The 26,133-nt window shown below is 41.4% G+C and overlaps 1 protein-coding gene and 1 long non-coding RNA gene across 3 annotated transcripts in view; one reads left to right on the plus strand and one right to left on the minus strand.

Moving 5' to 3' along the window:
• The window catches only part of RAD23B (RAD23 homolog B, nucleotide excision repair protein), a 44,476-nt gene extending 39,586 nt beyond the window's left edge, over window positions 1-4,890 (minus strand). Inside the window, exon 1 of one of the 2 annotated variants that reach the window (XR_014266185.1) lies at window positions 4,460-4,890. Coding sequence is in view for 1 of the 2 variants with exons in the window: in XM_082471216.1 (XP_082327342.1) it covers window positions 4,460-4,525 (66 nt within the window). In the remaining variant the exon portion in view is untranslated. The remainder of the gene's footprint in view (window positions 1-4,459) is intronic. The other variant, XM_082471216.1, reaches the window with a different exon arrangement.
• A 179-nt stretch (window positions 4,891-5,069) lies between these two features.
• LOC309665076 overlaps window positions 5,070-26,133 on the plus strand; it is a 236,336-nt gene continuing 215,272 nt past the window's right edge. Inside the window, exon 1 of the long non-coding RNA XR_014266190.1 lies at window positions 5,070-5,276. This is a non-coding gene — a long non-coding RNA (uncharacterized lncRNA). The remainder of the gene's footprint in view (window positions 5,277-26,133) is intronic.

The raw sequence follows: 26,133 nt of genomic DNA on the forward strand, positions 1-26,133 counted from the left end.
AACCCCTAAACCTGCCCCTCTCCCATCCCTCCACGTCTCAGCAAAGAACATAGGTATTCACACAAGTTATACAACCAAAACCTATGTTTAATCTTTGATTTCTCAATTTTCCCCACTCCAACGCATCAAAAAATTCTCTCAACTCTATCCTCCCAACCATATCTCAAATCCCTCCACCTCTCTTTGTATCTCCACTCCTACTTCCCTGGTCAAAGCCTTGACCCCTTAAGACTGTTGTGCAAGCCTTCTAACTGGTCTTCCTACTATCTATTCTCCATACAGCAGTCCAAGTAACCTTTTCAAATCATAAAAGAAATAATTTTTCTCCTCTGCTTAAAAGCCCCCAAAGGCCTCCTATTTTACATGGAAAACCTTCAGTTTATTACAAAGCCCTACAGGCCCTGGCCCCTTGCCTAACTCTAATCCCTTACCTCTCTTCTCCTTCAACTACGAGATCAACAATACAGGCCTTTTTTGATTCCCAAAACACACTCTTAAAGGTCTTTCCCTACAGAAAACACTCTCCCCACCTCTGAGTGGTTACTATTCAGATCTCTGTTTAAATGTCACCTTATTTAGAAAGGCCTTCTGTGACCAATTTAAAAGTAGCCACCCAGTCATGCACTATCAAATTACCTCACCCTATTTCAATTCTCTATATAACTCTTACCATTAAGTTTTTAAAAATTTGCTTTATGACTAATTTATTCCACTATAATGTACACACCATGATAGCAAGACCTGATATTTTTAGTAAGTATTCAACAAACATTAAATAAATCAACATGCAAACACTGAGGAATCACTGACTTGGCAATTCACCAAAAAATATATTTAATTCATTCAAAAGATCTTTATTAAATGCCTACTGTGTGCCAAGTATAGAAAGAGCAAAGGTCTGATACAAACCATACCAGGTTTCCCAAGTACTACAGTATTTTGTTTTACCAATATGCCAAGAAACATTAGTTTTACCTCTGTGATATAGTGTTTAAATATGTTTACTACTTAATGTTTTAATAATCTAGGGAACTTCCAAAATAATGTACTATCTTCAGCACAACTCTGTTAAAATACAATAAGCCACAATGGGAACAATTTGCTAATAAATGATGGCTAGTAAATCCCATGTACAAGACTAGTACTCAAGTAGTATTTTATAGCATAATCACCATTACACAAATATACCACAAAGTGAGGTTAATTCTTTGCAGATTACTGAATAGCATATTAGATATACTGTCTGTAGAAATTAAAACTACTGTATCTTCACAATTCTCTTATCAAAAACTTCCAATGTATACACATAACTTTGATGTCACTTATATAATACAATCACATTTCAGCTTATGCATTTAAAGTCTCACCTGAAACTTACTGTTGGTTTTTTCCCCAGTTACTTTATGAGGAGATGAATTATTATTGTAATAATAAAATCACTGTTTTGTAATGGTTAACACTAAAGGCAGTGCATGGTAATGGTCAAGTAAATGGTACAAAATGGCAAATAAATGTTAAGAAAGTTTCACTTGTTAAAAAAAAGGCAGGGGAGGACTTTCAACATTCAAGCACTAAAGCAAATACAAACACCTTAAAAACAAATCCTCTTGCTTTTTCTACTTTGTGCATCTACTCTATAGCCACTGACGGAGCTAAGACTATGTCAATATGGCTCCCAAGAAGACCCAGACCATGTCCCCCATGTCCCTGTACTCCTCCAATTCTGCCAGTCAAAGCTCACTGAACATTACTTGCTGAGCAAATGATTCACTCCCATGATTCCTCTTCTCTCTCAGTCTGTTCACTCATTTTTGCTCCTGCTCATCTCAAGCTCACAGAAGTTTCTATACCGGCCACCTCAAGTTACTTAAGTTCCTTAAGGTTTCTTAGTTCCTTCTAGGTAAAAATAAAACCTTTGAGCAGCCAAAATAGAGGTCTTAGAGACCAAAATCTGCTCATTTTATGTGAATCTCCCTAGAGGTCTCAATAAAATCCTATTTTTCCCCCTTTATTTTAGATCTATTTCTAATATCCTTGGTTATCTAGTTTTCACAAATTACAGACAGGACACTTACAGTCTCCCTCTATTTATGTAATTTTCATTGTTTCTTTTCTTACTGGAATTTTCTCAAATACTGTATCAAAAATAAATATTTAATTAAAAATCACTATAAAGATGGAATTAAAATAGTTCTAACATTTTTCCCATTTTAAAAATTTAAGTCCATTAAAGTAAAAACCCAAAAGTCATTTTAATGTAAATGTTCCAGTATATCCAGATTAAGTGTTTTCATTTCTTGTCCCAGCCTAACAATGTTAGCTTTTATATTTACATAAACAGCAACAAAATTATATTTGGACAAATAGCAACAAAAAGCTAAAGAAGCAACTCTCTGTAACAACTGAGCTTTCTGAAAATATACCTCTAGAAGTAGGTTTCATATAACTTAAATCCCCTTGGAAATAAACTGGAAAACAGCAAATATGGTTAAGAATCTATACAAATACAATATTGGCTCTAAGATAAAGAATACGTAAAATGCCTAAAGAGCTATACAAATCTTATAGAACATAAATAATTCAGTGGAGCTTTAGAAAGTCACTGCATAACTTCAATAAATCCACAGATATTTACCAAAAAAAAAAACCTTTAGGTTTCAATAATCTTGGAATTAATTGTGAATATAAGCTGGTAAAGTTCCTGCAGTACCAACACTTGTCGCTACAAAAATCCAAAGTCAATAACATTTTATGAAGTTTTGTCTGAAAACATTAAACAGCTGCATTTTAACTTTCATCCTTTAACTTCTAAGTATACACCAAGCAGTAAAGGAATACTCAGGAAGAATATGATTTTTGTTAGTAATAGCAATCCACAGGGTGTTGTCAATTACTTCTGAGAACACTGAATTTCTCATCTAAAATTGCTATCTCCTGCACCTTTAAGAATTTACCACAGAGCATATTTACACATATAATATCTTGAACTAAAATCATTTAGTACTACAATTCCAAAAAAGTTGGGAACTACATTTTTTAAATAATTAAAGGTGTAGAAAACTTGATTAAATGATATAGGTAAAACATGACACTATACCCTCACTCAAAGGTACGGAGTGGTTAATAATCGATTCCATTTACTGACCACCAATTAAATAATATTTAATCTTCACATCTTTGCAAAACAGGCACATAGCAAATAAGTTAGGGCCACACATGGGAGCTCAGGATTATTTAATTAACTAACACCAAGGCCCCAGATCTCCACCAAAATTGAATCACCTATTTTAAAAAATATAGATGGGCTGAAAGTTGCTGCTTTAAATACAGCCTTATGACAACCTCAATGGTGTACAGCATCACAACTCCAGAACACAAGAAGTAAGTTTACACTGAATGGCATTTTTAGATCTTGGCAAAAAGTTGTACTGATTTCAACACAGTGGCTTTTTGCAGTCACAAATACACAAGATGACATGAGAATTTAACACGTGAACTTATAAGGTGTTCAAGAGTTTACAGAAGAGATTCAAAGTTTTTATTTTCTTTTTTTCTCCCCTGAAAGGCTATTATTTGGGGGTTGGGTGCAGAGTTCCGACTCCTACAACTTCAAGACTTCTAACACAGGGAACTCATTAATCTGGAGTTAAGTTTGAGCCTGGATTTGAAGGGCTAATCCAACAAACTTCACCACCAAAGAGGGCTCAAAGGGCAATCTACACATGGGTGTGGGTTGGGTGGCGGGAGAACTGCAGCGAAACGATTCAAGATATAGGCAAATAAAAGGGTCACCAATTCTGCGGCGAAGGGGGCAAAGAATGCATTTTCACCACCCCTCACCACTCGCCTCTCACACTGCAGCAGACGCAATCTGATACTTTTTATTTAAGGCTCATTATCTCCGGTTAGCGCTTCCTAGACCTCAGCGCCTAACCAGGTCCACTCAGGGACAGTGGTGACGCCGACATCTCCCTCCCCCACCCGTGCACCCACCATCGGGGAGCCCGGCTCGACCACAGAGGCAGCCCTGACCTCCCCTCCCCCTCTGGTCCCTCCGCCGAGAGCGCCCAGGCCGAGGCCTCCCGTGCCCCGCGGGCGTGTACTCCACGCCATCTGCCACCAGGGGTTCGGTGTCCGACCACTGCTTCCCCTTACTCCTGCCACAAAGCCCACAGCCAACTCTGAAGGTCCGGTGGGCCGCATGCCGCCGGGCCCCCGGGCCCTGCCCGCGCTCGGAGCCCGCAGGCCTCATCCAGCGCCCGGGGCCCAAGACCCCGCTCGCCGGGCCCTCTAGGGTGTACCGGGGGTCTCCCCGCTCGGGCGCGCCGCCGGGCCTCTCTAGAAGCTGAGGCCGGGGCCCCGCACACGGCCCCGCCGCACCGCCCCCAGCCCAGGCGCGACGGGCGCCTCGCGCGCCTCCCCTGCCCGGTGCCGGGCCCCGCGCTCCCGCCGCACTCACCGTCTCGTCTGGGTCGATGTCGATCTTGAAGGTCTGCTGCTGGAGGGTCTTCAGGGTGACCAGCATGGTGCCGCCGCGCAGCTCCGCTGCCGGGCCTGCTCCGGGTGCTGGCCGCTGGGCGGGGTCTGTGGCCTGGCGGGGCCCCGGGGTCGCCCGCGCTCCTCGCGCACTCAGGAGGAAAGCGGTGGGGGTGGGGGCTTGTCACATTCGCCCTGCAGAGCGGCCTCTCCCCCAGCCCTGGCCCCGGGCCGCGCCGCTGCCTCCGCGACTGCGGCCTTCCTCGCGAGCACGGGCCACCGTGCTTCCTCTCGCGCCCGGCGCCAGCCACTGAGTCTGCAGGAAGCGCCAGGGGCTCTGCGAGAGCAGCAGAGAATCCGCTACCTCACCACAGGCTGGTGGCCGCCATCATCGTGACTCGCCGACACGCGCCCCCTCCCCCACCCGAAAAACCTGGGGGATGGGGTCGGGCTGGCTGAACGCGCAGGCGTAGGGTGCGGCGAGGCTGTGCGCAGGCGCAGCCAAGAACTCCGCCCCGGAATTGGGGCGGGGCGGGGCGGATTACCCCTTTGGAATGTCGGTGGTCTGGATTGCGCGTGCGCAGGCGCAGTCAGTGGGCGTCTCGGGGTTCTCGGGGCTTCCGTGGAGCGTCTGCTGCCGGGGCGTTCTCCAGCCCGCCGCTGCTCGGCCTACGTCCAGACTCCGCCCACGTCCAGGCTCCGCCCGGTTGTCTGAGTTGCGCAAACCGTAGCCGGGGAAGCGCTACGTGGAGACCGGACTGAGTGGATGCGGAGCCCTGGAGCTGGGAAACTAGAGGGCGGTAGGTCGGGGCGGGGTTTAAGTGAAAGGATCGTGACAGCCACAGTAGTGGGCCGGCGCTTGCAGGGCGCTTGCTGTGTGGCTGAGTCCTCGTGCTGGCGACTGATTCTTTTATTCTGCGAGCACTGACTCCAGCGCTAGATTGCTTTGATGGACCTTGAGCCTAAATACAAGGTTAAGTTATATCACTCCCCCGGGCAGAACTGTCCAGTGGTTCCTCATCTCACCCAGAGTAAAAGTCAAAGTTCTTAGAACTGGATACACAGCCCCTTCCTTTCACATCTTACTCTCACGGCTGGCCCTGGGCGTTGTTGGTGGATGTTAGACAAACGCTCTCACCTGAGAGCCTACCTTTGGCCTTGCTGTTTCCGCTGCGAGTCTTCTTTCCCTAGCTACCTGGGTGGCTCGCTATCTCACCTCCTTCAAACCTTTGCTCAGATGTCGCCTTCTCAGAGAGGTCTACCCTGGATACCCGACTTAAAACAGCAACTTTCCTAGCTCCATTACCCTGGTGTTTTTCCTATAGCATTTATCATCTTCTAATTGCCATATAATGTACATATTTATTAGGTTTATCATCTTTCTCCTTTCAGTAAATCACAGACAAGCTGCACAAAGGCAAGGACTTTGTTGTATCGCCTGATGTACCCCCAGCACGAAGAAACATGTAATGCAGGCACAGTAAATATTTGTGAATGCATAAATATGCTTTCGGTTTCTCATCAGTAAGATGGGGATAATAATAGCATTCAACTTCATTGATTACTGGAGGGGGGTGTTGAATAATGTATGTAAAATCTTAGTACCAGGAACATAGTAAGCAGTCCCTAAGTAGATAGCTATTTGTAGTATGCCCATTTACAGATAAGTAAACTGAAGTATAGAGATGATGAGTAATGTACCTGGAGTCACCCACCTGGGAAGTGGCAGGTCCAGAATTTGAACCCAAGCAGAATGACTCCAGAGCCTGTGTTCCTAGGTGCCTGGCTATCCTGCCTCTTAATAGGGTTTGACTTAAAGTAGTTCAAGTATAAAGTTACAGTTAGGTCACTACCTGTGTGACTAATTGCAAGTTACCTCTCTGGACCAGCATCCTCACTGATAAAATGTCACTGCTTGGTTTTCTGTGGATATAATGCTTCCATGGAACTTTGCTGACCAGCCTCCCTCTCCACTAACCTGGTGTTGCCCCATTCACAGCACTTATCTGTATTGTAATTCACTATCTAACCTTCCGCCCTCTGTCTTCCGGTATATCTACTGCTAGTCACCAGGTGATCTCATCCTGCCCCTTGTTTTGAAATACCTCCAGCCTGGACCTCGCCCCTTAGCTATAGATAGAGTTAGCCAATTGCCTACACAATATCTTCACTTGAAATATAGTAAGCCTCTGAAACTTACCATGGCCAAACAGAACCATTGATTCCCTCTGGACCTCCCCTCCCTCTGAAACCTGCTTCTCTCCCAGTTTTCCCCCATCTTAGTTCATGGCACCACCATCTACCCAGGTGCTCAGACCAAAAATCTAGTCATCATCCCTGATAAATCTCTTCCCTCTCTTCCTCCCCCCACCCCCGCCCCTGCCAACCACCACACCTAATCCATTATCAAGTCCTATCAACTTTATTCTCCAAGTTATATCCCCGATTCAGCCATTTCTCCCAATTCTTCTACAACCCTAGGCTAGTGCATCAATATCTTTCCCCTGCCTCCCAACTGGTCTCTCCACTTCTACTCTTTTTTCAACCTCCCCAGCAGAGTGGTCTTTTTCAAATATAAATCATGTCACATCTATTCTTAATACCTAATTATACTTAAGAATAAAATTCAAACTCTTTACCTGGCCTTGGGGAGCTCACATGATCTGATACTTGCCAAACCCTCTGGCCTCATCTCTTTCCTTCTCTCTCCCTTTCATTCACTGTCATCCCTCGAACAGGCCAAGCTGGTTCTCGTCTCTGGGCCTTTGCAGCTGAGGTTACTTCAGCTTGAAACTCTCTTCCCAGATCTTTAATTGACTATCTCCTTTTCATCATTCAGGGTCCAAGTCATAATTTACTTCCTCACAGAGGACTTCTTCAACAACTTTAATAATATATAATAAACATACATTAACCCTTTAGGCAAGGCACCATTTAAGGCACTTTCCATGGATAATCTCATCTGAGCCCCACAAAACTCCAAGTGATAGTACAATGGTACCCTGGTTTAAAGTTTTTCATGCCTCTACCTGAAATTATTACTTTTTATTTGCTTGGCTAAATAGTACAGGTTGGACAGCCTGTATGCCTCCTCGTCTGATGTAGGTGCGTTTGCCAAGAGTCCCACCGTTCACATGACAGATGATAGGACCCCCTCCAACCCCCCAACGCAAAGGCCACCAAGATGAGGGTGCTTATGAGCAAGGCCTTGTAGGATAGGCCTTGGGCTTCTTCAAGAGCTACTGGGCCAAGATAAAAAGACGGGAGGGAGTCATTGATTCCAAATACTTGGTAACAAGCCAGGGAATTTTGCTTGCATTTTTGGAAATCAGTCAAATGATTTCAGGGAAGAAGATGAGGAAGCAGAGATGCAGCAGCTGCTGACTTAGAAAATACCAGGGTAAAAATGCCACACTCCAAGCCATTCATTCATCAAATAGTTCTTGAGACTCTCTCCATGCCAGGAACTGTTCTAGGTGCTGAGGATACAACAAGGAACAAAGTCCCTGCCCTCATGGAGTTTGTATTCTAGTGGGATAATAGATAAACAGATAATAAACTAAAAATCAAAGTTATCAATATTTATAGTATATGGGGTACTGATAAGTGCTTTTTAAAAAAAAAAAAAAATGAAGAAGATCAATAGTACAGAGCCGAAATAGTATTGCTACAGCAAATGTGCCAGATATTTTTCATTCCCCTCCCCCATCTTCTTACCCCGTTTTCACCCAGCAATTGGCCCCAAGAGGGCTGCCCTGTATGGGCTACCACAGTTGGCTTCCTGGGGAGTCCCAGCAGGAGATAGGACTAAGGGAGGAGAGTGAAGTTAGGCAATGTATTCCTCTTTGTGGTTGGCAATGCTCTTGATACAAGGTCATTGCTTCTGTATCCTGAACTTCCAGGTGACTCTCTCCCTCCAGGTTCTGGTACCTGCTCCCTACCTTGCTCCTTCAGGCCTAGAGGGCCCCTACTTCTCACTCCAGGGTGCTGTACTGTCCTTGTAGTGTCCCTATACGCTTCCCTACATGACTGTGAAGAGTCCCTTTAATTGACTCTCCATGAACTGAGTGGCTTAAAACAATCGAAACTTATTGTCTCACAGTTCTGGGGGCTAGAAATCCAAAATTAAGGTGTTGGCAGGGCAGTGCTCTCTCTGACACCTGTCACGGTGAGTTCTTTGTTGCCTGTTCCTAGCTTCTGGTGGTTTGCTGGCAATCATTGGCATCCCTTGGCTTGCTGCACCACCTCAGTCTCTGCCTCCATCGTCGTGTGACGTTCAACTCTTGTATGTCTGTCCCTGTGTGTCTCTTCTTCTAAGGACACCAGTAGAATAGGAAAAACTCTATTGTTTCTCCTCTGCTCACCGCTCAATTACTACTCTTAATATTTATTTCCGATCACCAAATGTGTGGGCTTTTTTCCCACACCAAGTAATTCCCCAGTTCTCTGCGGGTACCAGCTGGGTGTCCTGCCGTTCAGTTCAGTTCTGACACTACCTGGAGTTAGCACCTGATCACACAAGTTAAGGGCTCAGTCCCACCAGACTGCCCCCACTTCAGATGCCAATTGCAAGTCCCAACTTGTCACCTGTACTTCAGACTGAGCAGCTATAAACTGGGATTTCCACGACCCCCTCCTTGGGTTTGATCATTTGCTAGAACAGTTCACAGAGCTCAGGGAAACATGTTTACTAGCTTATTATATGATAAGGGATATGATAAAGGATACTGGTGACCAACCAGATGAAAAGATATATAGGGCGAGATCTGGAAGGGTCCCAAGTGCAGGAGCTTGTGTCCCTGTGGAGTGGGGGTGCCCCACCCTCCCGGCACGTAGATACATTCACCAACCCAGAAGCTTTCCAAAATCTGTACTTTGGGGATTTTTATGGAGGCTTCATCACGCAGGGGTGATCAATTATTTACCTCAATTTCCAGCCTCTCTCTCTTCTCTGAAGAATGGGGGGTCGGGCTGAAAGTTTCAGGCTTAGTCTCTCTGATGACCAGCCCCCATCCAGGAGCCCACCAAGAGTCCCCTCATTACAACAAAAGACATTCCTATTACTCAGGAAATTCCAAGGGGTTAGGAGCTCTGTGTCAGATACTGCTATCACTCAGGAAATTATAAGAGTTTTGGAGAGCCCTGTGTCAGGAACCAAGGTCAAAGACCAAATATTAGCAAGAACCAGGGGCAGAGACCAATATGTATATTTCTTATTATTTCATACCAGTCATATTGGATTGAGGACCCACCCTACTCCAGTATGACTTAATTTAACTAATTAAGTTAAATCTTTTGGAGGGGCACAGTTCAATCTGTAACAATACGTCATTTGAATGTGGTATATTTTTCTGCTGAGACTCTGCCTGATATATGGGTTAATCAAGGAAAGTCTTCCTGATAGTTGATATTAGAGTAGAGAGAAGTGAGGAAGGCAGACATACAGCTGCTGAGTAGAATTAGAGGGGACTAGGTAGAGGGAACAACAATAATAGCCATAAATGTTCACACTCACATAGCATTTGTTACACGCAGATGCAAGGCCATGAGGTAGAAGCATCCTTGACATACTGGAGAAATACCCAGGATGTCAGGTGAAGGAGCTGAGACAGCTGTGGGGAGAGAGTAGCTGATGGCATTAGAGGTGTAAAGGAAGTGGGGCAGTGAGCACAAAGCCACTGTAAAGGCTTTGGCTTTTATTCGGAGTAACTTGGAAAGTCATTGGGAATTTTAAGGTGGAGGAGTGACAGGATCTGACTTAGGCTTTAAAAGGATTACTCTGATTGCTGCCTGGAGAACTTCTTGGTGTGGGCCGGGGGGACAGCAAGGATGGACACAAAGAGACCAGTTAGCAGGTTATTGCAATAATCCATAAGAGAGACTGGTGACTTGTGTTAGTGTGGAAACTTTACAAGTGGTAAGAAGTGGCTGGATTCTCAATTTATTGAAAATAGAGTTTACAGGTTTTGCTGATGGAGTTGATGCGGGGTGTGAGAGAAAGAGGCTCACTACACATGAGTTTCACGTTAGGAAACTTCCTTGGAATTGTCTGGTCCTCCTGACTCAAGAGTGTCCTGACTGATGGTGTTCTGTATGGCACCACCCTATCCAGCAGATATTCTCTGAGCATCTACTCTGTGCCAGGCATTGTGTTGGATATACAGTAATGAACAAAGACTGATTTGGGATTCTATTCAAAAAAATAGCAGTGTTTGACTTAAGCCCTTCCAAAGGCAAGACGCATGGCTCCCATCTCCCTTGGTTATAAAAGCTATTGGTGATTTATGATGTAGGCTTTATGTTAATAGAACCTCTTTCCAAGTTCTAGATGTTTATAGAGTGGTGCAAATATTTCCTTATTGTAATTAAAGTTTTCAACTCTTTATTAAAAGTATTTCTTTTTGCAATTAAATATACTTAAAAAAATTTTTTTAATTTATGGCTGTGTTGGGTCTTCGTTTCTGTGCGAGGGCTTTCTCTAGTTGCGGCAAGCGGGGGCCACTCTTCATCGCGGTGCGCAGGCCTCTCATTATCGCGGCCTCTCCTGTTGCGGAGCACAGGCTCCAGACGCGCAGGCTCAGTAATTGTGGCTCACGGGCCTAGTTGCTCCGCGGCATGTGGGATCTTCCCAGACCAGGGCTCGAACCCGTGTCCCCTGCATTGGCAGGCAGATTCTCAACCACTGCGACACCAGGGAAGCCCCAAATATACTTTTTAAAACAATTTCAGCCCATAACAATTGAGCTTTGAAAATTTCTTCTGTCTTCTAGCTCTGCCTTCCTCATTTTCCACCCTGCCTCCCCCACCCCAAGTTTCTCAGCCCTGTGAGTCTCATGTCAGTTCAGACAGTGAAATGGAGTTAGGAGTACAAGAAGTTGTTTTTGGTGGTTATCAACTGTGAAGAATACAAGGGAGGAAGCAGAATGCTTCAGAGCACAATGCTGATACGTTTGCTGTGAAAGGAAAGAGAGAAGGAAACATTGGGTAGAGAAAGACTCAGATTGTGATGTAGATCTGACAAAGTGTTAGCCAACCCAACGGGAGTAAATGGTGTGAAGATTACCTGTTAGAGCAGTCACTCTTCGGATGAAATTGCCAGACTCTGGTATCCCTGCCATGTTCAGTGGCTAGAGGCTGCCCAGGAAGAGCTGTCAGCTAACTGTACTTCTCACAGCTAAGTTCTCACAGGTAGATTTTTTCTTGAAGGGCTATCCAGGCAGTGCACTTTTTTGGCTGAAATAGACATCTGCTTGCACCATGTAAACCCGCTTCTCCATACACACTCAGGAAACAGCTGCTCCAGGGGCCCGTTGAGCCTCTCTTATTAAAGGGAAACCTAAATGAAGTAGGAGAGTGGGACAAACCCCACACTCCATACTGGCAGCTGGTCTCGGGGCCACTACTGGTACTCATCATTTCCCTCCTCCACTATCCATGCTAAATTCCCCTTGTTCTCGTCAGTTACCTCTGCTGGTCTTGGTGCATTGCCTAGTGGTGTGACCCGAACCTTTATTCCTGAAGAGGATGAGCCTTTGGTGTTTCCAGCCTTCTCAGGCCTGGGTTCCTGTACTTGTGCATTCATAGTCACAACTGGGCAAGGGAGTGGCAAGAGGCATCCCAGTCAATTCCACATATGTTCCTTCTTGTTCTGAGTATGAGGTGGTCCTACCTTCTCTCGCTGATAAGGATCAATTGCCCCTGCCAAGTTGATGACTCTTCTTGCTTTTTGGTCTCTTAATATAAGCAACAAAGCTTGTAGTTCAGTGGGACCATTGCTGTGTCCCCTGGCAAAGTACTCCCCCTTTGAGGACCAAGACTTCTAACACCACAGGTCCCAGAGTTGTGGGGACAGAAAAATCCTCAGTAGGTCACTGCGAGTGGTAAATGGGACCATTCCTGCTTCCCTGCCTTGATTCCTGGACCCAATTAGTCTTCCTGCTGGGGACACAGTGCCCTAGACTCTAGGGCCTAGAGGGTACTTTTATTCAGTTTGTAGATTGCACCCTGGAGAATGAGACCCTGTTCTTACACAATATTGCCCCTGAGATGGTGCTTCATCTGCACCATCAGCAGATCGTTCTGTCACTCTCTCAGGCTAGCGCTTCTGGGGAGGGTGGTATGTGATAAGACCAACATGTCCCATGACCATGGGACCACGCCTAAAACTCCTTCACTGTGAAGTGGGTCTCCTGGTTGGATGCTGTGATAGGTAGGATTCTGGTCTATAGATCAGACGCTCTGTAAACTCCTGTAGAGTGGTATAGGCTGAAGCTCTGCTGGCAGGAAATGTAAACCTGTACTCAGAATAAATGTCTGTTCCTGCGAGAACAAATTGCTTGGCCTTCCAGCATGCGTAGGGCCCAATGAAGTCAACTTGTCACCAAGGGGCCAGTTGGTCCCTCGGAGAATAGTACCACATTGGGAATTCAGCACTGGTCTATCTTTCTGGCAGGTTGGACATTCAGAGGTGATGGTGGCTAGATTAGCCTTACTAAGAGTTCATGCCAAGAGGCCATGCATAGTCTCTATCTCTGCCACCATGGTCACTCCACTCATCATGTTTCTACTCTTGCTTCCTATAGTCTATTCTAGATACAATAGCCATATTCTTTAAAAACATGGATCTGTTCACTCATGCTTAAAACCCTACCCTGGCTACCCACTTCAATCAGTAAAATCCCAAATCTTTACATTGCCCCCTCCCCCCATCCTCTTCTTTACTTTTCTGACGTTATCAGCTACACAGGTTCAATCTGCTCCAGCCGCACTGGCCTCCTTGCTGTCCCTTGAGTTGACCAGGTCCACTCCTACCTGATCTTTTGTTCTCTCTTCCTGAAATACTCTTGTACGGATATCGGCCCTCTCCTTCACCTCCTCCAACCTTTGCTCAAATTTCACCTTCTCAATGAAACCTGCTCTAACCCCTTAATCACCCTATGTAATATGACAAAATGCCCATTTCCCAGTCTAGCACTCCCTATACCCCTTACCCTGTTTCCTCCTCTTTTAACACAGTGCATTATTTATTTATTATGTTTCTTCTTTAGTGTCTGTCTCCCCTGCTAGAACACAGGGATCTTTGTCTATTTTACTTACATTCTTTAAGCACCAGGAAGAGTGCCTGAAACAGAAAGAACTAAGCAATGAAAGGAAAATTTAGCCACCCATCAAAAAAAAGCAAAGTAAAACAAGGTGATATTGTTACATGTTAAAATGAACATTTAAGGCTTAATAACCTCCAATAATATCAAAAAGTATATGGGAAAAATGTTTTTCATAGTTTGCTGGTGACTTTACTATTTGTTACAACCTTTTGGAAAGCCACTTAGCATATAGGTGGTTCTTAACTTCTGGAATTTCTTGTACACACTACATGAATACCTCTGAAACTACTTTTCTCAGCTTAGCTATCTAACTATGATTTGAAAAGTTGATATAATGGTGCAGTCAGCTAGCCACTGGGGCAAAGGCTTAGCATTCACATATTTTATGTTTAAACAGTATCATTGATGCCACTGAACGTTCTTTTTTTTTTGAATTTTATTTTATTAATTTTTTTTTATACAGCAGGTTCTTATTAGTTATCTATTTTATACGTATTAGTGTGTATATGTCAATCCCAATCTCCCAGTTCATCCCACCACTACGCCCCATACCCCCACTTTCCTCCCTTGGTGTCCATATGTTTGTTCTCTACATCTGTGTCTCTATTTCTGCCTTGCAAACCAGTTCATCTGTACCATTTTTCTAGATTCAGCATATATGAGTTAATAAACAATATTTGTTTTTCCCTTTCTGACTTACTTCACTCTGTATCACAGTCTCTAGGTCTATCCACGTCTCTACAAATGACCCAATTTCTTTCCTTTTTATGGCTGAGTAATATTCCATTGTATATATGTACCACATCTTCTTTATCCATTTGTCTGTCAATGGACATTTAGGTTGCTTCCATGACCTGGCTATTGTAAATAGTGCTGCAATGAACATTGGGGTGCATGTGTCTTTTTGAATTATGGTTTTCTCTGGGTATATGCCCAGTAGTGGGATTGCTGGGTCATATGGTAATTCTATTTTTCGTTTTTTAAGGAACTTCCATACTGTTCTCCATAGTGGCTGTATCAATTTACATTCCCACCCACAGTGCAAGAGGGTTCCCTTTTCTCCACACCCTCTCTAGCATTTGTTACTTGTAGATTTTCTGATGATACCCATTCTAACTGGTGTGAGGTGATACCTCATTGTGGTTTTGATTTGCATTTCTCTAATAATTAGTGATGTTGAGCATCTTTTCATGTGCCTCATGGCCATCTGTATGTCTTCTTTGGAGAAATGTCTATTTATGTCTTCTGCCCATTTTTGGATTGGGTTGTTTGTTTTTTTGATATTGAGCTGCATGAGCTGTTTATATATTTTGGAGATTAATCCCTTGTCAGTTGCTTCATTTGCAAATATTTTCTCCCATTCTGAGGGATGTCGTTTCATCTTCTTCATGGTTTCCTTTGCTGTGCAAAAACTTTTAAGTTTCATTAGGTCCCATTTGTTTATTTTTATTTTTATTTTCATTACTCTAAGAGGTGGATCAAAAAAGATCTTGCTGTGATTTATGTCAAAGAATGTTCTGCCTATGTTTTCCTCTAAGGGTTTTATAGTGTCTAGCCTTACGTTTAGGTCTTTAATCCATTTTGAGTTTATTTTTGTGTATGGTGTTAGAGAGTGCTCTAATTTCATTCTTTTACATGTAGCTGTTCAGTTTTTCCAGCACCACTTATTGAAGAGGCTGTCTTTTCTCCATTGTATATCCTTGCCTCCTTTGTCATAGATTAGTTGACCATAGGTGCGTGGGTTTATCTCTGGGCTTTCTGTCCTGTCCCATTGATCTATATTTCTGTTTTTGTGCCAGTACCATATTGTCTTGATTACTGTAGATTTGTAGTATAGTCTGAAGTCAGGGAGTCTGATTCCTCCAGCTCCGTTTTTTTCCCTCAAGATTGCTTTGGCTCTTCGGGGTCTTTTGTGTCTCCATACAAATTTTCAGATTTTTTGTTCTAGTTCTGTAAAAAATGCCATTGGTAGTTTGGTAGGGATTGCATTGAATCTGTAGATTGCTTTGGGTGATATGATCATTTTCACGATATTGATTCTTCCAATCTAAGAACATGGTATATCTCTCCATCTGTTTGTATCATCTTTGATTTATTTCATCAGTGTCTTACAGTTTTCTGAGTACAGGTCTTTTACCTCCTTGGTAGGTTTATTCCTAGGTATTTTATTCTTTTTGTTGCAATGGTGAATGGGATTGTTTCCTTAATTTCTCTTTCTCATCTTTCATTGTTAGTGTATAGGAATGCAAGAGATTTCTGTGCCTTAATTTAGTATCCTGCAACTTTACCAAATTCATTGATTAATCCTAGTAGTTTTCTGGTGGCATCTTTAGGATTATCTATGTATAGTATCATGTTATCTGCAAACAGTGACAGTTTTACTTCTTCTTTTCCAATTTCTTTCTTTTTTCATTTGAACTGATTTTCTCATTAATTTTGCAAGAGAGAGTAGAAAAATTGTTAGCAACAAGTTGTGAAATAGATCTTTTGCTGAAGTTCAATAAGTTTAAATAGTTTTGGTTCTCTTGTTGTTTGTTTTTTCCCAATTCAACATTCTTTTTCTTTCAGCAGGTTTTTTCATTACTAGCTAAAGCTGATTTTAATACATGATTTATTTCAAGTATACCTGGCTTGTCTTTTGAGCTAAAAAGCATAGCTGGCTTTTTGTTGAAATCACGTTTATGTGTTTATTAGTTTATTGTCATTTATTCTCCAATATTTATTGGGAAGCAGTTATATGCCAAGCCCTACCTATGTCTGATGAGTCTCTGAATCTCTGCCCTCAGGAGGTTACTAAGAGAAATAAGTCAAAGATCTCTGTTATGTGCTGGGATTGAGGTAGATTCCAGGAAGGCAGTAAGGCTTGATTGGCTCTTGATGGGGTGGGAGATGGACACAGGGATCCAGCATCTTTTCAGCTCTCTGTCTATCTCTCTTTCACAGCTGGTTATCTAATCTATGTATTGGTCAAGTGTTTTGAAAATTTATATTAGAGTTATAATATTATCTTGTCATAAATGAAACTATGAATAAATTAATATAATCCTATGGGCTTCTCTAAAGAAACTTTAGAGCATTTAAAAATTTTTTTTCTACTTTAAATAAAAAGTATGGGTTCCTTTTCCCAGACCCATGTTTATTATTTGTGGTTTTGCAATACGTGCAATACATGTGTTTTGCAGAGCTGTTGCACTATATATTAATTAAGAAGAGTCCCAGGACCCAAAGTGTTTGAAGCTTAGATAGTTGTCGCACTGATACATCTTTTCTTGCGTATTCATTGTTGAGTGAAATTGGTTTTATGGTTTTAGTTCCTACTGGTATTCCCAGTCTGTCTCATTTCTTATTGAGTCTCCTTACTGCCAATTCCAAATTATTATAAAGTAGTTGTAACCCATGTTGTAGTTCATGGGCTACATAAAATATGGGCTAAAAATAAAATAAAACCAAAAAATATGGGGGCTGTGAATAGGGTGTGCTCCTAAACACAACAGAACTGTACCTCTTACTCTTCCTTGTAGCTTTCATGATGAAACCATTGGCTCTGAGAAAGTTAGGAATGAAGAAGACTCTGCTGGTCAAAGTATAGGTTTTTGGCAGAGGGAAATAATTTGGTTGTGTTGTTGCATTATATGACATTTAAAAAAGTTATCATATTCAGCTACTTATAAAAAGTGGTTATAAGCCACTTAAAGATATATCACCTCTCACTTGGTATAAGAAACAGAGTAGAGTAAAAACTGACAGCCTGAGACTTTAGTATATACCCATTCAATTTAGTATCTGACGGCACAATAAAAGACTATTTAATAATCTTTAATAGGGAAAAGTGTTAGCAGTAGAATAATCGGTTAGCTATGTGGAAGCCATGGTGGGTTGAATTGTGTCTCCCCAAAAGATATGTTTAAGTTCTAACCCCCAGTACTTGTGAATGTTACCATATTGGAAAGAGTCTTTATAGATATAATCCAGTTAAGCTGAGGTCATGCTGGATTAGAGTGGACCCTAATCCAGCAACTGGTGTCCTGATAAGAAGAAGGAAATTTGGACACAGACACAGACAAAGGGAAGAATGCCATGTGACAATGGAAGCAGAGATTGGAGTGATGCTGCCATAATCCAAGGAATACCAGGAATTTTTAGCAACCACCAGAAGTTAGGAAGAGACAAGGAAGGATCTTCCCTTAGAGCCTTCAGAGAGAGCATAGCCCTGCCAACGCCTTGATTTCAAATTTCTAGCCTCCAGAGTTGTGAAGCAATACATTTCTATTGTTTTAGGCACCCAGTTTGCTGTAATTTGTTACAGTAGCCCTAGGAAACTAATACCACAACTTCTAGGTACACTAACAACAATTCCGGATGGATTGATTAGTAAATATAAAAAGTCAGACTATGGAAACAGAATAAATAAGAAGCATATATTTATCAAATTTCTAGTTGGCAGCTAATATCCAAGTTAAAAAAAATAGCCATAATGGATTGACTAGATAAAGATTTCATTATCTCATCATGTGGTAACAATGTAAACAGAATAAAAAGCATGCAACAAACTGAAAAATATTCCCAACATGTGACAAATTTAATAGCCTTAATATATAAATTACTTATACAAATTAAAAAGAAAAACATTACAATCCAATTAGGCAAAAGCACAAATGGTTTATTCAGAAAATTTGCAGGAAAAGTACATTTAGCCAATAAATAATAATGTGGGCCATTGTTGGGTTTTTTTTAAGATTTTTTTTTTTTTGATGTGGACCATTTTTAAAGTCTTTATTGAATTTGTTACAATATTGGTTCTGTTTTATGTTTTGGTTTTTTGGTCGCGAGGCATGTGAGATCTTAGCTCCCCGACCAGGGATTGAACCTGCACCCTCTACATTGGAAGGCAAAGTCTTAACCACTGGACCGCCATGGAAGTCCCGTGGGCCATTGTTTATACAGTGCTTATTATGTGTTCAGGTCCTTTTCTAAATACCTAATATATTAACTTTTAATCTTCACATCCATTATGAGATGACTCTGGTCAGGTTATTTAATCTTTCTGTGCCTTTCAGTTTCCCTCCTCTGTGAACATGTCTGAGAATAACTCCACGAAAGATGCAAAGACGTGAGATTGCTGGGTCAACAGAGAATGTGGATTTTCAATTTAATAGATCCTACCAAAATGCTATCTAAATTGCCATGTGTATTCCTGTCAACACAGTTTGAGAGTACCAGTTTCCCCTGCCCCCCAGCCAACACTTAATAGGTTCTATAATTTTCTTTTTTGCCAATCTGATGGGCACATCACTCTTGCTTCTCAAGAATTCAAATCCTATTCATCCTTTAAGGCATGTTTAACATCCACGTTCTCTTTGAAGATTTCCTTCAACTGCTCAGTAAATCATTTTTCCTTCCTCTCAATTCCCTCATCATTTTATCTACTCATTTAACAAATATTTATTGAGCATCTACTGTATGTTCTAGTCACTGCAGTTAAAGCAATGGATAAATCAGGCAAAAATTTCTACCTTTATGGAGCTTACATTCTAAGGGGGAAGGCAGACAATAAAAATAAATAAAGTTAAATTTATAGACTATTAAATAGCGGTAAGAACAAAGAAAGCAGACGTGGTGGGTAAGAAGTATCAGAGTGGAAATAGGATTGAAATTTTAAATTTATTTATTTATTTATTTTTGGCTGCGTTGGGTCTTCATTGCCGCGCGTGGGTTTTCTCTAGTTGCGGCGAGCAGGGCCTGCTCTTTGTCGTGGTGCGTGGGCTTCTCGTTGTGGTGGCTTCTCTTGTTGCGGAGCACCGGCTCTAGGTGCACGGGCTTCCTTAGTTGTGGTACATGGGCTCAGTAATTGTGGCTTGCTGGCTCTAGAGCGCAGGCTCAGTAGTTGTGGCACACGGGCTTAGTTGCTCAGCAGCATGTGAGATCTTCCCGGGCCAGGGCTCGAACCCGTGTCCCCTGCATTGGCAGGCGGATTCTTAACCACTGTGCCACCAGGGAAGTCCAGGATTGGAATTTTAGATTCCATGTCTGAGGGAAATCCTAGGCAAAGGTTACTTGTGCCTTTCTTATAGCATTTATCACTTTCTATTCTATATGTTTATTTTATTTATTTTATTGTGGCAAAATATACATAACATACAATTTACCATTTTAATCATTTTAAAATATATAGTTTAGTGACAATAAGTACATTCATATTGTTGTGCAACCATCACCACTGTTCACCTCCAGAACTTTTCATCATCCCAAACTGAAACTCTGTACCCATTAAACTATAACTCTCCATTCTACCCTTGCCCCCCTGACTCCTCCCCCCATCCTCGTCCCTAGCAACCCTTTTACTTTCTGTCTATGAATTTAACTACCCTAGGTACCTCATATAAATGGAACCATACTGTATTTGTCCTTCTATGTTTGGTTTATTTCACTTAGGATAATTTCTTCAACCTTCTTCCATGTTGTAGTATATATCAGAATTTCCTTCCTTTTTAAGTCTGAATAATATTCCATTATATGTATATAGCACATTTTGTTTATCCATTCATCTGCCAATGGACATTTGGGTTGTTTCCACTTTTGTCTGTTGTGAATAATGCTGTGAACATGGGTGTGCAAATGTCTGTTCAAATCTCTACTTTGAGTCCTTTTGGGTATATAAGCGGAAGTGGAATTACTGGATCAAATGTTAATTGTGTGTTTGATTTTTTGAAGAACTGCCATACTGTTTTTCATAGTGGCTGCACCATTTTACATTATTACCAGCAACGTACAGGGGTTCCAACTTCTCCACATCCTTGCCAAAGTTTCTTTTAAATAATAGCCATCGTAATGGATTTGAACTGTTATCTACATTGTGGTTTTGAGTTGCATTTCCTTAGTGATTAGTGATGCTGAGCATCTTTTCATGTGCTTTTTGGCCATTTGTATATCTTCTTTGGAGAAACATCTATTCAAGTCCTTTGCCCATTTTTGAATTGGGTTGTTTGTTTTTTTTGTTGTTGAGTTCTGGGTGTTCTCTATATATTCTGGATGTTATTCCCTTATCAGATATATAATCCAGAAATATTTTCTCCTGTGAGTTGCCTTTTTATTCTAATAATAGTGTCTGTTTTAGTCCATTTGGGCTACTATAACAAAATTACCATAAACCAGGTAGTTTATAAGCAACAGAAATTTACTTTTCACCATTCTGGAGGCTGGGAAGTCCAAGATCAAGGTGCCAGCAGCTTCAGAGTCCAGTGAAGGCCCACTTCCTGGTTCATAGATAGCAGTCTTCTTGCTGTGTCCTCACATGGCGGAAGGGATGAGGGAGCTCTCTGGAGTTCCTTTTATAAGGGCACTAATCTCATTCATGAGGGCTGTGCCCTCATGACCCAGTCACCTCGCAAAGGCCCCACCTCCTAATACCATCACCTTGGGGGTTGGGATTTCAACATAGGAATTTTGGGGGGACACAAACATAGCAGTGTCCTTTGGTGCACAAAATTCTTAATTTTTATGAAGTCCAATTGGCCTAATTTTTCTTTTGTAGCTGTACTTTTGGTGTCATATCCAAGAAATCATTGTCAAATCCAATGTCGTGAAGCTTTCCCCAGTTCTAAAAGTTTTATAGTTTTAAAGCTTGTGTTTAGGTCTTTAATCCATTTTGAGTTAATTTTGTATATGGTGTTAGGTAAGAGTCCAGTTTCATTCTTTTGCACGTGGATATTAGATGTTCATTTTTATTACATTTGCTAATTTTCCATATTGCAAGAAGGCCTTTTGAGGACAGCACTGTGTCTTACAATTCTTTAGATCCCTTACAGTACCAGGCATTTAACAACAGCTTAATGCACTCTAAAAAAATGCTTTGTTGTTCCTGACTATTGAACTGAATTGAAAATATTAGTCTGCACCCTAATTGTTAGGACCCAGCACATAATTGGCATTTTAAAAATGTTTATTAAAATAAGAATTAAATATATTCTTATTCTGAGAGATCTCATTGTCAAAGAAAGGTTATTTTTTCAATTAAGTGATATTGAGAGGATTGGAGAATGAGTAGAGTATTGTAAATGTTGTATTACATAATACACGTATGTAAAAGGAGGATGACATAAATAGCAAAAAATAATTTACATAGCCATCTTCAAAACAAATATTTCCACTTTGAAGAAGATGAATTAAAACTAGGAATTCACCATTTTTCTCTCCTTGAAATCTTTTTGAAATAATCCAGTTTTTTTTTTTTAAATAAGAGCTCTGGAAAAGCAGGAAGGTGATGTGATAGTTACATAAAAGTGTTCCCATTGGACCAGTCACATTGGTACTCAGGTCCTTGTGTAGTTCCCCTCTCATATTGAAGCAGGACTTTAATAGAATACCAAGAGTGGTACTGGACCATTTTGTATCTAAGCTTTTAAAAGTCCTGGCAGCTTCCTCTTTTACACTTGCAGGGAAGGAAAAAAAACTTTTTTTCTGTATCCAACTTAGGTCATTGACTGGGGCCCTGCCAATTAAACTGCCTAAAGACAGAGAGAAGAACAAAAGAATTTTATTAACACTTGCATTATGTGTATGCTCAGTGATGAGTTGCTCAAAGGAGTGGCTAGAACTTGGGCTTATATGGCATCTTAGCAAAGAACAATAAATTGTAGAGAAGTGACAGAACAAAGGGAGATGGTTTTAGGCTTCCAAGGGTGACAAACTGTGGGAAGGTAAATATATGGGGGAAGCTAATGGAGTGACGTTGGTTTCTGCAGGTCCATATCGGTGTTGACTTTCCATCTTTTTCATGGCCATAAAACTTCCCTGGGAGAGGAAGTTATGGCAGCTCTCATTTCTCAGAAGTTTCTGCTTTTTGTCAGGTAAGGGAAGCTCCTGGAAGGTGTCTTTCTGCACTTGTCAATTCTCATTTGCCTCTAGCTCAAAATAATCCTTATGCCAGTGGCATATTTTAGGGTGGCATATTCTGGCCCCTACCCACTCTTGGAACCTGGCCACCATGTATGAAGTCCAACTACCATGCTATAGAGAGAGGCCACGTGGAAAGACGTTGGAGGATGAGATACCCCTGAGGATGGAGAGAATGGCCATTTGGAGAAGCACCAAGGGGCCAGATATGTGAGAGCAGACATCATCTCGGATGTCCCCATGCAGCATAGCCGTCTGAGTGTAACTGCACGAGAGACCTAAAGTGACACCAGGAGAAGAACTGCTCAGCTGAACCCAGTCAACACATAACGTCATGAGAGATCTTAATAAGTTAATGTTTTAAGCCATGAAATTTTGGGTTGATTGATACGTGGCTATCATTCTAGAAGCTATAAAGCATCTGGAAGTGGACTGACAGTAAACAAACAAACGCAGGTAGACCTTCCTATATGTGTTCCAGGCTCAGAACAGAGGCAATGCTATCAGGAGCCAGCCCTGAGATGCAAAGAATTGGGTGGGGTTGTGAACTTAAGGACCTTCACTTTGCTAGGCGTGCTGGCTAAGGGAGGGGTGTGCCACAGCCAGCTCCTGGATCGGGCAGTAAGGGGTTTGGTGGCTGCAGTGACCCTTCAGGTTGCCATGGTAAATTGAGCATGTCATGACAAGTCCAGCATGTCACCTCCGCAGTAACCTCCTGCAATATCCCTAATATCCAAGGACAGAAGCTGGTATGTTTGGCAATTTTTTAATGGTGGCGGGGAGGGCATCAAAGCAAAGAATTTAGAGAACTCCGTTTATCTTACTTGAGGGAGTTTCCAAACTGTCTCTAAGGAGGTGCATAGCTGAAAATATTCCAAGAGCAAAGGTCAAGGCTTACTGAGATTGATCTCACCAAATGAAGCAGGATGTGAAAACAAACAAAAAACACAACAGGAGAGATCATTTAGCCAGTGTAATAATAACAGCTATCACTTAAGTACCATTTACTATGTGCTGAAGGCCACTGCCCCAGTTCACTCACAACCTCATAAAAAACGGTGACAAAGAGGATGGCAGTGGTCTGATCCCAGGGTTTTCACTATTAACCACTGGTCCATATAAACAGAATGTGATAAAAGTGACCATTTCAAATCAGTGGGAGAAGAATAGATGTTTCAATAATAGTAAGCTTGTACTGCAGAAATTAGGCCAGTTACAGAAAGGGGTCAGTGCTCCAGCTAACTTCATTCACGAAAAAGAGCAGAATTAAAATGAAGACAAAAATAAACCATGTGCTATGTTAATATCTCTAAGTAATAGAGCATGCTTACAAATTGATAAGAAAAAGTCTAATAGAAAATTTGCCAAATGATATGGACAGGCAATAAACAAATATAAAACACAAATGGTCAATATACACATTAAAAAAATTACATTTCAACTCAACACAAGTGAAAAGAACACTTGTTCTTTTGATTGGGTTGTTTGTTTTTTTGATATTGAGCTGCATGAGCTGTTTGTATATTTTGATTAATCCCTTGTCGGTCGCTTCATTTGCAAACATTTTCTCCCATTCTGTGGACTGTCTTTTCGTTTTGTTTATGGTTTCCTAGCTGTGCAAAAGCTTTTAAGTTTAATTAGGTCCCATTTATTTGTTTTTATTTTCATTACTCTAGGAGATGGATCCAAAAAATATTTCTGTGATTTATGTCAAAGAGTGTTCTGCCTATGTTTTCCTCTGAGAGCTTTATAGTGTTCAGTCTTACATTTACGTCTTTAATCCATTTTGAGTTTATTTTTGTGTATGGTGTTAGGGAGTGTTCTAATTTCATACTTTTACATGTAGCTGTCCAGTTTTCCCAGCACCATTTATTGAAGAGACTGTCTTTTCTCCATTGTATATCCTTGCCTCCTTTGTCATAGATTAGTTGACCATAGGTGCATGGGTTTATCTCTGGGCTTTCTGTCCTGTTCCATTGATCTATATTTCTGTTTTTGTGCCAGTACCATACTGTTTTGATTACTGTAACTTTGTAGTATAGTCTGTAGTCAGAGAGCCTGATTCCTGCATCTCCATTTTTCTTTCTCAGGACAGAAATTTTCGAAATAAAATGTCAGTACTCACTATTAGCAAAGATGAAAAGAGGTGGCCATTTTCTTATACTGTTTATAGACAAATGAATTGCAATATTCCTGGAAAGTTAAATGGCAGTATGTAAAAAGATGTTTAAGATTTTTATAATTTTTCATATAATAACTCTACTTCTAGATATTAGTCCTAAGGAAATATCAGAAATATGAACTCCCTTTTATAAACAAGATTTATATATCCTCATTAATTACAGTAGTAAAAAACTAGAAGGTGGAAATAGCCCAACTGTTGATCACTTAGAAGAATAATTCAACAAATTACATTGTATACATTTGATGGAATTGCTTAATCATTGTAAATCATGATTTTGAAGCATAGTTACTAACACAATAAAGTGCCACTTATTCATTTATTTGTTCATTCTGCCAATATGTATTGAATAACTAACACGTGTCAGGCACTGTTATAGGTGCTGTGTTTTCATAATGAACAGAGCTCCCTTCTGGAACAACTGCTGTCCTGGGACATACATTCAGTAAGGACAGAAAATAAAAAAGCAAACATATTATGTCAGGCGGCAATAAATGCCAAGAAGAAAAATAAAATCAGAGCAGAGGAGAGTTAATACTGTTAAAATATGATAGAATGATAAGTGTTAGGAACTGTTTATATATTATAATCCTGGTTTTGTAAAGAAATAAACAACCACCATTACCACCACCACAATAAATATATGTACATAAAAACAGAACAATGACTTGAAGAAAGAAAGAACCAGAACATTCATAATGGTTAGCCCAGGGCAGTAAAATAACTTGTGGTTTTCATTTTTTTTAATTTTATTTTTAAGAAATATTTTTTCATTTTTTAAAAAAATTTATTTATATTTGGCTGCGTTGGGTCTTAATTGCTGCGCGCAGGCTTTCTCTAGTTGCAGTGAGCGGGGGCTACTCTTTGTTGCAGTGTGCAGGCTTCTCATTACAATGGCTTCTCTTGTGGAGCACAGGCTCTAGGCGTGCAGGCTTCAGTAGTTGCAGCATGCAGGCTCAGTAATTGCAGCACATGGGCCCTAGAGCACATGGGCTTCAGTAGTTGTGGTATGTGGGCTCAGTAGTTGTGGCGCGCAGGCTCTAGAGTGCACAGGCTTCAGTAGTCGTGGCATGTGGGCTCAATAGTTGTGGCTCGTGGGCTCTAGAGCACAGGCTCCATAGTTGTGGTGCATGGGCTTAGTTGCTCCGCGGCATGTGGGACCTTCCCGGACCAGGGATCGAACCCGTGTCCCCTGCATTGACAGGCAGACTCTCAACCACTGTGCCACCAGGGAAGTCCCACTTGTGGTTTTTAAATATGTTTTCATTTTTCCAAAATGTCAATAAAGAACTTTTATTTAGCATTAGAAAAGTAAACCACAACACAAATTATTTAAATATTTGTTGAGTTACGTTTAAAATGGAAATATTATATTTACATGGTTATTGTTAAGCTCACTGGCTTAGAAGAACACAACACTTGCTAAAACCCATAGAATGTACAACACAGAGTGAACCCTAATTTGTGCCGTGGACTTTG

This window comes from Balaenoptera physalus (assembly GCF_965194825.1).
Source record: "Balaenoptera physalus genome assembly, chromosome: 7".
Classification (NCBI taxonomy): domain Eukaryota; kingdom Metazoa; phylum Chordata; class Mammalia; order Artiodactyla; family Balaenopteridae; genus Balaenoptera; species Balaenoptera physalus.